The 15,536-nt window shown below is 39.1% G+C and overlaps 1 protein-coding gene across 16 annotated transcripts in view; it reads right to left on the minus strand.

The window, feature by feature from the left end:
* Window positions 1–15,536, minus strand: part of MECOM (MDS1 and EVI1 complex locus) — a 519,851-nt gene that overhangs the window by 255,774 nt on the left and 248,541 nt on the right. For all 16 annotated transcript variants that reach the window (XM_081138849.1, XM_081138845.1, XM_081138848.1 and 13 more), the window contains exon 2: window positions 14,454–14,791. In XM_081138849.1, the coding sequence (XP_080994975.1) occupies window positions 14,454–14,791 (338 nt within the window). The remainder of the gene's footprint in view (window positions 1–14,453; window positions 14,792–15,536) is intronic.

Here is a 15,536-nt window from a genome sequence, read left to right on the forward strand (position 1 = left end):
TATCTGAAAACTTTCATACATTTAATCACAACGCATTTAATTATGGTTCTGAGCCATTCTCACTTAATGGGGAGCTCCACTGGGGCAGCAGGGCCCAGGAAGGCAGCACCTTCACCAGCTGCCAGGGCTGTTGCTTCGTCTGGAACGAGGTCAAAGTGTGTCACTAGGCAGCGCGTGCTTTTCTCGCATGAGACTGGGTGTCGCTGCCGTGAGGTGTGTTCGTTCTCAGGCTGTTCAGAAGGAATCACGCCACTGTCCTTCCAGAAGAGGAGCATGAACTGGATAATCCCACACCTACCCTCCCGAACTCCACAGACCCGCTCACTGGACCCTGCTGAGAAAACCAGCCCTGTTGTTATCTGGCTGAAGCCTGAGGGGACAGAGTTTGAGGGACACAGGAGCGTTGTGGCCAAGGAGGAGAGAGAAGAGTAAGGAGGAGAGAGCCCTTCCAAGGAAGAGTCCATGAGAGACCTGGGCCCGAGGGCGCGCTTTCCAAAGGCTCACAAGGTGTGCCACGCTATAAGGGCCTACGTTCAGCAAACGCAGAGCCAAACCCCCGGGCCGCCTCCTCTGCACTGTTTAGAGACAGACGCTCACCAGAGTCTTCAGTAAAAGGACCATTTAAACATCCACTAGGGAAGGCCACTTGTCAGCACTACTTAGACAAGGGACAGTATTTAATTCTACAACGGGATGGCTCTGCCAACCCAAAGAGCTCCATCCTCAAAGACTGAATTCAGCTGCTTGCATCCTTCCCCACAAATAGGCTGCAAGCAGCAACCCCAACTTTGGATTGATGACACCTCAACTTTAGAATAATGCTGGTGATGATAATTATTCAGATCAGTTTGCTTTGACGTACTTACTACAACATACCAGGCCCCACTCTAAGCCTTTACAATACTTGACAAAGTAATCTGCACATTTCATCTTCACAAAAATCCTATGAGGCAGATCCCACTGTCACTACCATTTTACAGATGAGAAAACTGAGGCAAAAAGGGGTGAAATACTTGTTCAAAGTCACAAAGCAAGTAAGTGATAGAGATTTTGAACCAAGGCCATTTGTCTCTAGACCCAATCTCCTCGGTCCATGTGTTTTCCTGGCTCTCTTACTGCAGAAAACTAGGGAGACTTCAAAGAAGACAATAAAAAAGAAGGTAAAGAACAAGGAGGAGAGAGGGGCAGGGGGCGGGGGCACCGGGGGCCCGTGACACCTGTGCGCGTAAGAGAGAACCAAATGGAACCTTCGAACGTTGCCTTAGTACAGTTGAGGCTGAACTAAGTCATACCCCAGGAACAGAATAAAATTGCTGCCTGAGTCTTTTCAGAGATGGATAGGAATAGAGTCCTCTCTCTAACTGACTTATTTTCCTTTCTAAAGAAGCCTTTGGCCTTAAGCTGCCTTCTCTGCTAAAATATAAAATCTAAAGAGATATGAACATATCAAAGGTGCTTTGATTTCAGGTTTACAAAACATAGTTATACGAGTTTAATACAAGACACCTTGTAGAACAAGCCTCCGTTTCCTACCTAAAGTTAATCCGTATTCTCCCCAGGGTGCATAGAGCAAAACATGGCCCCGATATAAATAAAATCTCTAAAATCATGACAACGTAGAGCACGTCCACAAGGATAAAGAGAAGGAAAGAGTGGGTGTATAAGACAGGATTCAAAGGCTCAGAAAGTCAAAGCTGGAATACACCCCAGTGAGACTTCAGAGGACAAAGCCACATGACTTATCCAAGGTCCTAAGTCTGAGCTGAGGCAGCAAGTCAAGGTCCCTGACACCCAGGGCGGTGCTCGTTCCACTGTCCCACTCGGCCTCCCTGGAACAAACCCACTAGACATATGACGGAGAAGCGAGGAAGGGAGCCACGCCACGTGAATGGCCAGATTGTTGAGGGAAGGGGGTGGGGACCAGTAAAGGACTGGAGGGCAGTGTGGTTTTCCAGAAACCTACTTGCAAGCAGGTCTTGTGGTTACCAATGTGGCTGCCCACGAGAAAGGACAGCTGACTGGCAGCACGAACAAAGGCACGGCCAACCGCACAAAGGGAGATGCGGGAGCACAGTGCTTCGTGCGTATCACCAGCACAGCTCATCACGTCGAGGCCAAGAAAAGCAGCGAGGAAAAGCCCACTGTGCACAAGGGCCCTCTATTCTTTGGGCTTTCCCGCTTCACACGCTTTACCTGATGGAACGTTAGACCTCTTGCTTCTGTTTCTGCAGGATCCTTTTGATTTTTCCAAGTCCAACTAGCACACTTCATAACTATTTAGTGTTGTTGTTGTTTTTCTGCAAATTCGTGTGCAGTGCACACTGATGACATATTTGGAAGTTAATGAAATCAGATAAAAATAGCTTAGATTAAAATGTCCCCATTTCTTCACTACAATGTCTGCCACCTACTGTTCAGCCACGAAATACTGCAGCTCTTGCATCAATTAAACTTGGTATTAATATTCTCTGAGGTGGAAAGACTCTATTAGCCTTTTTTTCTCTCTCCTGTTCTTTGCTTCCAACTGCGCTTAGCTTTGGAACCGTCTGACAAATGGCCATTATTCTCTGGGCTAGTAAAAAAAAAAAAAAAATCTAAACTTCAGGGGAAATGTCGTTGGTCAAAAGCCCAAGGGAACTGGCTTGTTGAATTAAATGATAAATATATGCATTTAAGGTCATTAGAGACTTTATCTCCTGTAAAGGCTATATTTGTCAGATTGATATAATTTCTCTCAACTGAGTACTTAACTCCATTGGCCAACATTATTACGATTATTCCTGTTCCTTTAAGTGGGAGACTTCTAGCTAACAGCACGTGTGTTCTTTCTGGTGCTGCTTCTTGAGGGATCAAGGCACACCTTTGTTTCATTTAGTATGCAATTTTCACCTCTGACCCAAGAAATGAGTCCTGGGCTTCCTGAACTTTATTGCCTGTTAATAGACTGCTGGCTCTCTTTTCAGCAGTAATAGAAATGGTGGAGAGGCATTTCATTTAAGGGGCTGGCACACTGCAGCCTGAAAGACAATGTCAGAATTAAAAGTCAGCCCGGCCAAGAAACAATATAAAGACCACAGTGACATGAAAGAGGAAGTTTTCCATATTCTATCGCAGGCGGGACACCAGTATAGAAATAAGAACAGCGTCCCTGATCTAATTATTTTCCCACTGCACAAGGACAGACACCCTGAACGGTGCTAAGTGATTGATCTAGTAATTCATCTTCAGCTTACACCTATCTACATATTTTGTTTCTCCTCATTAAACTGGAGACATCAGCGACAAACTTATGAAGTGGCAGTCTTTGGCTTCATAAAACACACACAGATGCTCATCAGAGGCTCTTTCCTGCCTACTTCTTGGTGGCACGTGTTTATAATTTTGTCTGTATTTCGTTTGCTGTGGTTTACCCTTAAGTACATCTGTTCAATTAAAATGGAAACGTGTGACATGGCCCGTACTCAGCAACTTTTGGGCTTGTTAATGAAACATGCTAAGGTTCCTGCCTTAGCTCTTTATTTGCAAAAGGATTTCATTCTGCACTTTTCCAATGATTGAAAAGTACAAATAAAAATACCCTTTAAAACGCATACAAAGAAGTCGACTGTTTTGTTAATAGTTGAGAAAGGACATTATTACTGCATAAGGACATTATTTTACATGAAAAGACATTATTAAAAATGATTTACTGCCCAGTGTTTGAAAACTTACAGGAAAAGTCTGATAATATATTAAACTTGTTTATTACGACTTCATATAATTTTGAATAATACTACTTTTTCCTTTGACAAGTGCAATAAACTCTACTGGTAGAGACATAGGTTGATTATCACGAGTCAACTGTGTTGCTTAAAGAAACATGCCCAAACAATCAGCTCTTGAAGGCTGCATCTCCAGTTATTTACACTCACCATCGTGGTAATAACTCACCATTTCTATATTAATAAGGCAGTGAAATTTATTATGATGGTATTGAAAAGTTATTAAGTACTGCATCCCAAGTGACAAAGTACCACCGCACTGTCACTATCCAAAAGCAGTTGCCCATTCATCACCTGCCTTTCCAGATGGTCCTGCATCTTTATCGCTCCCAGGTTGGTGACATCACCTGTTCACCCACTCAAAATTGATGATGAAAGCAAACAGATCTATCTTACTTACATTTACCAAATCAATTTAATTTTTACAGGCCATGGCTTGGTGACATATTGACTGTTTTCCTTAATGGCATCTACCGTATTTAATGCAAGGATGTCATCTTTGATTCCTGGCTCGCATAATGTGTCATTTCATAATAAATTTCTCTAACATATTTACTTAATGGAAAGAATTATGATTGCTTGTCAGTTCTCTTATTAAACACAATGATAATTCTTTTTCTTTTTGAGAATCATCCACTGGGCAACAGAGCTATTTTTAATCCTTCCTCCTCTCTTAAGGGGGCCAATGACTTGGATATAAAGTGAGTTCTAATCAAACACCGGACATATGACTGACTGCTCTCAATCCTGGAGCTCAATGGAAGGGTTTTGATCTCACTTCTTTGTTATAGAAGAACTAGATTCTCAAAAGATGCTATGATTAAAAGAATATATTAGCAATAACTAAAGACAAATATATAAAATGTCACTACAAAAGGAGAACAGCTGTAAAACTGATCTGAATGGTTCAGATGATGTTTAATGTTTACTCCCTGGATTATTACAATCGGTTCTCCTCAGCTAGTGCCCTCAGATCAAATGTACATTAACATAAATATCTGCATTATAAAAGGTTAAGATACAGGATGCAAGACCAGTCTACTCACTATCTGATACTTACATGTGACACCCCTTTCCCCAAGTATGATTTAGTATGATTTACAGATCCCACCTGCTGTCCTTTGGGACAAATGCTCCTCCGACACATGTCACCACTGCATTGTAGCACATTTGTATTACCTAAAGGGAATGGATGACCAACACCTATATTCAAAGAGGTATAGGGCCCAGAAGGCAAATCACTGTGTGGACTCCCTGTCCTCCACCCCCCACCCCCTGCCTGTATTATGTGTATGCAAATAAAACCAACATACAATAAACTCCAAGTTTGACTCTAAAGAGAAAAACTGGGGAAGGGTCTGTGACAAAGGAAGAAAACCAAGTAATCTAAGGTATATATATTTATTTCTTTAGATATCATGATCTAGCCAAGAGAAGCCACAGTGCAAGTGCTTGGCTAGATTTATAAGCAGAGTGGGGAGAGGGGAAGGTTTGAGAGCTCTAGCCCCACACTGCTGACCTGGATAACAGCAGGGGCTCTTGGTTACCTCCTCTCTAGATTACCCGGCTTCCTCAGGCAGCATTATCGAAGCTAGACTGCTCCTGCCCCTTTAGGTAAGACAAGGTCTGTGGTGATCTCCTAGTTTATCTTGCCCTGTATTGAACTGAGTGGGTCCCAGGATCAGTGACTTCCTGAGGAGATCGCCGGGAGATGGAAGAACTCCACGCAGAACCACTCTCCATCTGCGCTTCTACTGTTTAGTCTCAGTCAAATGAGCATACATTTATATGTCAACAGCATCCAAGCATGGTTTATATCTTTTTGGCAACCAAGTCCAGGATTTCCTATAACCCTGTCATTGGAATGATACCAGCTCAACTCAGAAAGAACACAGAAGGAAAAAAACCCAAAAACATGAGGGCAGAGCCAGATAACCTGCTCCTACGTATAGATTAGGTTCATATAGGAGACTCTTCATGCTCATCTATTGAGATGAACTTACCCTAACTCATTGGTTGTCAGAGTCTTGCCCTTGGGTGAGGTTTCCAGGAAAACAGGGATTCAAGCTGACAGTGTTGTGAGACCAACAAGAACATGTTTTTTGAGGGCAGCTGGTATCTGTGCCAAGGTGGAGATTCTCTGCTGGCATCACACACCTGCTGAATTCCTACCACAAGAATCTAAACATATTAAAAAACAAAAAAACAAATCATCCACACCTGTGGCTGCCAACCAACTGAGGCTTCTGTGCCATGCCAGGCACACCTGGACAGGGCAGCCTGGGAGGTCAGCTGCAGTGTCAGAGGAAAACACCACTGTCAGTGGGTAGGAGGCACAAAGGTGTCCACATCCCATGGATCTCTGACAGGAGCTGACTGGCCAGTAGTCACAGAAAATATGTCATAGAAAATATATGCATATCTCCTACACAGAGCTCTAGGCGAAGGTGTGGCAGGAATAAGAGAAGATTCCAGAGCAGAGGTATCTGTAATCATCCTTCTCTCATCGTGCCCCAGGGAGGGAGGCGTCTTCCTTCTGGGTCAACAGCTGGATCCTTGTTTATTAGCCCTATCCAGATGCTAGGTAACCCATATTCGGTAATACTACAATGGACAAAGGCAAGGAGGGTGCTTGAGAGGGCAGAGTCTTTGAGAGCAGCACCTGCTGGGTGTGTAAGATATTAAAAGAGTAAAAGTAAATAACAGAGATATATAGGGTGAAAGGATTTAAGTTTTTCAGGGCATTATAAATGGGATCCCCTTTGATGTTTCTAAAACTGATTTATTTGGGTTTTTTTGAAGGGGTAGAGGGGTTACTGGCCTTTCTTAAAGAAAAATTTTTATAGTGACTGCCAAGGTAGAACCATAAGGCACCCAACTTTATATAGGTTACATAGAGAAAGCATCAGGGACTATCCAAAATGCTTAGATCCAAAATTCAGATTCCAAAATGCTTAATTAAAAAACTTAAGAAGGCATATGCATTTGTGTGTGTGTGTGCATGTGTGGGTAAGGTTGTGCAGTGTGGGTTGTGAAGACACTATTTCTGTATCAGATTACATTTTACAGCCAACTTCCTAAGATTATACTAAGTAGTACAAAGCAATTATTTTCTGTGCCTTGGGTAGTATGTGACTAATAGAATAAAATTCTGATCTGAAAGCTCATGGGATTAAATGGTTAATCATTGAGAGGGTTTGGATCTGGAAGTAGCAGATATTGGGAGCAGGGGGCAAGGCCAACAATCATAGAATACACTTTTAATTGTTCTTGAACCTGCTTGTCTTGTTCCTGGCCACCAGCGTCCCTCTGAGAAGCTCTCTCTGAGATATTCTCCTTTGGTCAAAGGAGTTCACATGGGCCCAGCTATGAGGTGAGCTCCTAAGTGAGGCAAGCTAGTTCTGTATAATGTTTGTTCACCTTCTATCAGTACAAGTAAAAGTCCCTTTATAACAAAGGAACTGTTAAATTTTTTGTGCTGTACTAAAATCTTGTTATGTCAAATATTGACTTGAAAGGAATGACAAACCAACAGTTAGCTATTGGTATCTATTTGCTACTCATACACACACACACACACACACACACACATCTCTCTTATGCTTTGTCATAATGATAGCTGACTACTTCTTGCCTTTGTGACTTTTTTTGGCTTGAGAATCCTACTAATTATGCTGGAGAAAATGGTCATTAAAAGCATACACTATTTACCTATCTTTGACTTCAGCTACTTCACAAAAGGCCAAAATATGTAGCCAAGCAAACGTGAGGATAGCCCTTATTTACTGAATTTTCCTTTAACTGAAATATGAATTCATTTTTTTTAGATTCCTAGGCAGAATTGTGTGTAAGAAGTACTTCATCAAAATTACTATATGATTCTATCAATGTAAATAAAATTTTGAGAAGCTAAGATGCTATACTAATAAAAAATTTTATTTATTGCTCAGATGAAAAAGTATACAAGTTCCCTCAGGGTCCTCACTTCTCCACACTACCTACTTATCATTATTGGGACAAATCCTCTCCATATTGCTACACTGAAAAAACTGTGGAGCAGAGAAGATGCACCAACTCTTCTAAGATAGATTTGAATCAGTTGTTTCCTGTTGCTTCCCACTGCTTCCTAACTTACACTGAAGGAAAAGGTGCAGAGAATAGAGTAACCTCATGCTGTGGTCCCAACTAAGTATCTAGAGTATGAAGCATTTAAGAATCTCTGCCCCTGGATTGACCAAATCCTAGAACCAACTGTAAAATCTATTTTAAAAGGAGCTTTCTTGAACATTTCATTATTTTGAACTTATGAGTTTTACTATTGATTTAGTGGCTACAGGGGGAAGCAACAATTATGTAAATATAGCATAGCAGCAAATAAATAATAAAAGAAATTCATTTTAGTCCATTTTGTGGGATACGCTAACAATTTAGATGAGGGTTCCTAATTGGAAGAAAATCACCCAATATTCTTTTGAAAAGTGAGTGGCTTACATGGAAATTCTTGTTGATCACTAAGACAGGCAGAATTGAACAAAGGACTCCTGACATTTGGGAATTTTTTACAAATTTTTGCTACCAGGCTTTCCTACATCACTGACACTTTGGAAGTACTAGAAGTTGCCAAAACAGCAATAGGAAGAGTTGACACTCTGAACTCTCCATCAATAGCTTTCATGGAAGAAAGTGTAAGATGAACAAGTTCCCTGGTATTGACAGAGCCTAGGTGGGTGAGGAAGGGGGCTTCTGACCTCTTCTCAGAAGAGAAGGGTCTCTCTTGAGCCCAGGTCAAAACTAGCGATGGTTCATGGAGAGTCAGGAGGGTAAACTTCTATTTTCTTTCAACAAGGGATTTTGTTTCTATAATACATGCTGAAAGCACAACATGAATAAAACACATTGTAGCCTCTTTTCTTGATTTCATTATACTCTAATAGAATCTAGAACATCTTACTGAGCCCCAGTAACTATCATGTTCAGGGTCGTATTAACTAAACGTCACTTCTTAACATTTTCTCAGCTCTTAACTCCTCACAAAGTAAAACTGAATATCCAAACTATATTTGCCATCTCTTACTAACACTGCAAAAACTTAACATTTTGTAAAGTAAGGTAGTATGGTAATATACATTTACTATTAGATTACATTCCTCTTTCTTAACTGTCCATTAAAGACAGCCTTTGGGATACCTGGTAGCCTTCCTCCTTATTGGAACCAATTCATTTCAAAATTATTACACGAAAGGTCCTCACTTCTTAGTTACCTAGCTCTAAGGATATGCAACTTGTTGAGATTACTTGCTTTCTCATTAATGAATAAATGTTTTTCTCTGGAAAAACAGATAAAATTCATTTTGACCCAAGCAGACCTAGAGGGAAATAGGGGAGAAATACTGCCATTCGAAGATATCTGTTGCATATCTCTAAAATCCCAAACTACCCATTTTTCTTTATTACCAAACATATATTATTTGATTGTCATCTTCCTGACTCTGAACTCAGTTGTTAGGCTTCTTGAAAGTAGGATATTGCTGTTGTTGTTTTAATGGATATTCCTGTTTCAGCTAACATATAGATTGCATGTTTCAATAGGTAAGGCATCACTGCAGAACTCAAACCAAACTTACAAATGTGAGACCTATTTCTTTTAAAATGATATAGGGAGGCACACCCCCATTGTAATATCACATTTCAGGAGTACGTTGCTAGAATATAATGTATTGTCAAAGCACTGCATCAAAATTATTTAATGAATTTCTGACTCCAGTAAAAATCTCTTTCCACTACTCCTTCCTTTCTGTTTAACAGAACATAGGAGAAATTTACTGTCCACTCATGTCATTATTTTTCAGTGTCTGAATATTTGTGTGCTTGAGGGGAGAAAAAGAAATCTAAATTCATACCTACTATTTTAAATGATCGAAATAATCTGGAGCAATTCTGGGTGAGATGGATAAAATAGAGGGTTTGGCACCTAATAGGTTCATCAGTTGACTTACATCTACCCACAGAGTTTTATAATGACCAATGATAATAAAGACAGGCCCCCAAAATGTGCTAAATGATAATATTCCAAGAAAACAAAATTTTCACACTGTTTTTCCAATCTCAGACTATCTCAGACTATGAAAAAATATGCCACCCAAATTACCTTTTGGCTTAAAAAGAAATTTATGAATCTCTCCTGAATTCTTGTTTTAATTGTTAATTAAGAAGCATCCAGTGCTTCCTTTTCAAATAAACCCAGAGTCACATAATTAGACCATCCTGGAGATAACTGGATTTCTGGGAAACAAGAAATGAGAGAAAGAGCAAGAAAATGTATAAAAATCAATATATAAAATAGAATTGGTCTTTGCCCTATCTAATAACCCTGCGCTAAGTCTTTATTGTAGCTCAGCCTTTGTTGATGTTCACATGTATTGAGCTCTTCTACCAGGGAGAAGGCTCTTTGGTAGGCTTTTAACACACGATGTCACATTTTACCCTCACAATATCCTTAATTGGGTAGGTACAATTATTATCACCATGTTACATATAAATAAACTGAGGGGCAGCAAAATAAGTTACTTTTTCCAAACCACTCAACCTTCAGAGGATCTGAGCCCAGGAATTCTCACCCCAGAAGCCTGCTCCCCTCTGCTTTGCCAGGTACTTCCCATGTTTGCACATACTGGTCATCTTTACAGGAAACATACCAGAAAAACCTCATCTTGAACCAACAGACTTTTTTTTATTATCATTCACTCAATCAGTAACTCTAAAGTTCTAAACCTAAGAAAAAGCATCTATCACTAATTACTTTCGGACCCTAGAGACAAGCGCCTCTCAGTCTTTAAAGATCTTTTTGTTAAAAACAAGTCATAGGCATTTCAGGGTAGCAATCACTGCCAATATTATTTTTAAAGTTTCTCTTTATTAAATCAATACTGGTTTGGGAGAAATCACACATATGATGTTTTTACTATCTATGCCTTATTTTCCCTAACAGTAAATTTTGGTCTATAAACCATATTTTCAAAAATATGTTTTTTTGCAATATTATCTTTGAGCTTTCTCCTTTAAAAACTTTCTTTAAAAAGATAACCATATATCTACTTAGTTTTAATTCTAGAACAACTAATGATATGTGAAAGTTATTATTGTCACAATTGTCAAATAAAAATGCAGGAACCAATTGATTTTGAGTAGTTTCCCTAGAATCACAGAGTAGTAGCAGAGTTAATACTCGATTCTCCAAATCTAAAGTTGAGATTCTAGCTTTTTCCATAACCTGCTTCAGCCCCCATTCCTTGCCTCCTCTATCCATTCATTCATTCTTTCATTAAGTCTCTTCTTGAACAATTATTTGTTAAATGTCTGTGTTATGGACTACATATTTGAATACTCCCCACATCCATATCTTGAAGCCCTAGCCCCCATCATGACTATAGTTAAAGAAAGGGCCTTTAAGTGGTAATTAAGGTAAAATGAGGTCCTATTGATGGGGTCCTGATCTTAGAGACACCAGAGAGAAATAGTTCTCTATGTAGTTATCTCTCTGTCTCTTTCTCTGTATGTGTGTGTGTGTGTGTGTGTGTGTGTGTGTGTATTTGTGTCTGCACATGCACACAGGAATGGCCCTATGAAGACAACAAGAAGGCAACCATCTCTAAGCCAGAAAGAGAGTCTTCAGCAGAAACCAAATCAGCTGAAACCTTGATCTTGGACTTCCTAGCCTCCAGAATTGTGAGAAAATAAACTTCTGTTGTTTAAGCCACCCAGTCTGTAGTAGTTTGTTATAGCAACCTGAGCTGATTAATCCAGTCTACTTATTTCAGGTAGTGTAGTCATCATTAGGTAGCACCACAGGCACCACAGAGAGAACACAATCAAGACATCACACTTAGAAAACAAAGCTAGGCAAGCTCTCAAAAATATTTCACTCTATTGGGGAAGCTAGGCAAATAATTTGGATGCTGTACAAGGCTTTAAGGTCTTTAGTATATGAATTTACCTGAAGCTATGGTGGGACAACATTTAAGCAGTACTAAATTCTAACTAGAAAGGTCAGGGATGGTGTCGTAGAAGAAGAAAACTTGAAGAATAAATAGAAAGTTGCTAAGAATGAGAAAGAAAAAGAGGCTTCCAGGTAGGGAGACCAACATGCACAAAGAATGAAGGCTTGATAGAATATGGGGACTATGATTAGACATGGTTGGTATGGGAAAGAGTAGAGTCAAAGATGACCCATTTTTGGCTTGAGCAACTGGACAGATGGTAATACAACCTATTATACAGGAAATGTACAAGAAGAGAACTTTGTAGGAAGAAAAGAGCAAGGATAGTCCTGGAGTAGAGATTGCCATGATTTGTTCAGTCCTGATTGGCTGGGTTCCTGTAGGGGAACATTTAGTATATAATCTGACACACAGTAGGTCCTCAATAATCATTTGCTGAATCTGGATTTCCTCCATTCATGTTTATTTTCCTTGGCCTAAGACCTTTATTTTTTAAACTGAAGGAGTATCAAAAGAGAGGTTATACTAATTAATCACAATTATCTGTCTAATAAAATAGGAGGGAAATCAGCTACAGTTGAGGAAAAATGACACAAGAAAATAAAAAATGCACATTCAGGAGTAGGGTGAGATGCCTTTGTAAAAGTGCCCTTGGTAATCATGATTGGGTTTTGTATTAACTAGGGTAAAATTAAAAAAGAAAAAAACCCTAGAGTCAAGGACTCAACCGCTCCTCTGTGTATAACAAGTTTGCCAGAAAGCCCTTTCTCTGGTTTTGTTCATAATACAGCTAGAGCAGAAAACCCACATTCTCAAAAGTGATGGTTACCATTAAAATGGTAAAGAAAACTACTAAATTGACAATCAACTGAATTCCTGAGGAAGAGAGAGGGAATGATGACCTTTAGCCAAAGAGTCAAGGACTATTTTTAGAGGTATCTTGAATTCCAAGCAATAAAACATTACTCAGTTTTGACGTAAGGAAAAGAATCACTCTACATTTCTCGAGGTAAATATTTGCCTGTGTGTATATTGAAGACGTTTTACTCCAAGAAGAAAAAATTATAATTATTTTTGAATTTCCTCTAGATGAAGAATTTCCTCCAAGTTCATCCCCCATTCCCTAGCTATCCTGTCTAAAGAGGCACAGCCCTGCATTTACCAGACCTGTAATTGCAAAATAATTTCATTATTAAGCTTTGTTTTACTCTAAGACTTCTGGATAATCTCGAGAAGTACTGCACTTGTTGTTTAACTCTAGCGATTTTGTAATAAAAGTTTAATGAGTTACTTATTATTAGAATGTTTATAGACATTATTTCAAGGAGAACAATCATGACGTAAAGTTCTACGCATTTGGTTTAAAATGTATTCGACTCACATATCAGTGAATGCTACAGTGAGTTTTTAAAAATCTCTTATCAATATACGTGTCTAAAGGCAATGCAGCTAAACTACACCTTTACCAGAGCTGTGGCTAAGAACAGAACTAAGAAAGGATTTCTGTCTTGTCATCCTACCAAATCCAGACCTTCACTTTTGACACTTCAGAATTTGAACATGAATTGTTATTCCAGCGTTTTGAACAGGTATCACAGGGGACACAGGAAAAGCAAAGGGACAGATATTTGAAATTAAGTCCTGCCACTGCGTATTTATTTCCATTTAAAAAGCTGACCAGATATTCTATTAATGATCATGAATTTTAAAAGAACATACCAAATAAATTTAGTTTATCCACTTTCAGTCTAACTGAAATACTATAAAACAGAAGGTTAATCACATCTCCAAAAAAACACTTCCTAGCTAATACAGAAATTGCCTATAAGTTTTCCAGATATTCAGACTTTCCATAAATTATGATGCTATGAATTAACCACAATAGTTTTGAAGTTATAAAAATAATGGGGAAGTATATATATCTACTGAATCTGTACAAAATTATAAACTCAGATGAATAGCTTGTCTTTATGGAAATATAATTTACTTAGCTTTTATAAACAGACCACAACTTCTCATTCTTAGATATTGTCCGACAGGTTCTGTGAGAAGTATGGCTGAAACTAGAGGCTGATTTTCATATTGTTTTTTTGCTGTCATTTTAATGTATGAATTATTCATTAAATTAATTTGAATATAAAGAATCATCACAGAATTCAGTACAATGCTCACATTCTAGAAGCATGTAGAATCAAAGCAGGGTTATCAGGAGAGACAAAAATATTAGAAGAACACAGAGCAAAATGAACATATAGAACCAAATTAATTCAGCCACAAAATGAAGAAAACAAATGTTTCTTCCAATCTTCCAAGCCTCCCCCAAAGAAAACAATAAACATGTCACATGACGATGTTCATTTGCTTATGCCACACACTATCTGAATGGCCACATATAATATTTCCAAGTGTTAACTATAGAAACTATATTTGTCCCCTTTGGGATGTTTTCAAGTTGGTACTATTCTTTGACCATTCATTAGTTGAGTTCCTTTCCACCCTGTTATCTATACACCTTTAAGCAACACTTTTTGTTTCTATCAAGAAGTGACATTGTGAGGGAGGTTCACATTTAAAGGTCTATTTGAAGACATTTTGCAACAAATGGAATTTGCTTATAGTATGGCTATATAAACAGTAACCTCTTCTTTACACATCTGAATGTGTATAAATGTGTTATCTCAAAATATATTCTTACCTCCCATCCATAACTGGGGTCTTTCAGGTTTGACCTCTGCTCTCCAACATAAGGCCCAAACTTTTCACCTGCTTCAATCTTCCTTCTGGTCCATATTCCTAGGCCCGCTCCAGGCATGTTTGACTCTCGCAGTTCAAACTCAGCAGGAATGGGGATGTCATCTGGGATGTAGATGGGGGCTTTGTAAGGAGAGCCCTCCTTCGGAGTGAATGCTTCGCTGGATGTGGCTGGAGAGCATGGCTCTTGAATATTGAGGGAGGGCGTGCTGGCTACTCCATCTGCATCTGGCATTTCTTCCAAAGGAATTTCAGGGTAGCTGCCATATACACACTCATTACCTGTGAATAAATAATAACTTCATGAATTCCTACTAATATAGAAGAAACAAAATCCCACAGCTCAGTAGTTACCTTATAATGTTGTTCTTCTTTAAAGACAAAACAGGGACAGTCATTGTTGAAATATACCTGTATTAAAATCTCTGTTATTCACAGATGGGGGAAGCTTATTGCCTCTTTTTTTTATCTACAGTGAATCCATAAATCAGATGAGCTAATCTTCAACTGTCAATAATACTCTCACGGGCCAGTTCAATCCATTATCCATCTGAGAAACAATCAGCAATTTAATTATTGGTCTGGATAAAGTAGAGATAAGAAACAAAAGTGTGTGTAGCTACAACTCTGCAAACCATCCCAAATTGAGAGATGATAGCATTTTACAATATGTTAGAATATTGTATCATGCAGTGGTATCTTGGACTAAATTGTAGGAGAGTCGTCAAAGGTTCCAAAGTCTGCCATGTCCAACAAGGCTTAAATTTGTGTGGTAGGATTATTTATTAGAATATTAATTTATGTTTTTCCTTTCTCTATTTTTCCTTTCCCATTTCAAACACTTCTCCAAGCCCTTGGTATTTTCTTGCCTCAGTAACTTACACAGGGAAGACAAAGTTAGTTGAAGCTAGTGATTCCTCTGGATGTTTGTTAAAGCAAAAGTCATTAAGGAAATTAGGGGAGATTCCTGGAGGGCAAAGGGAGAAGAAATCAGAGGGCCTCTGGATGGAGTAGTCCCCTGGGGGTG

Source organism: Miniopterus schreibersii, assembly GCF_964146895.1.
Source record: "Miniopterus schreibersii genome assembly, chromosome: 5".
Classification (NCBI taxonomy): Eukaryota; Metazoa; Chordata; class Mammalia; order Chiroptera; family Miniopteridae; genus Miniopterus; species Miniopterus schreibersii.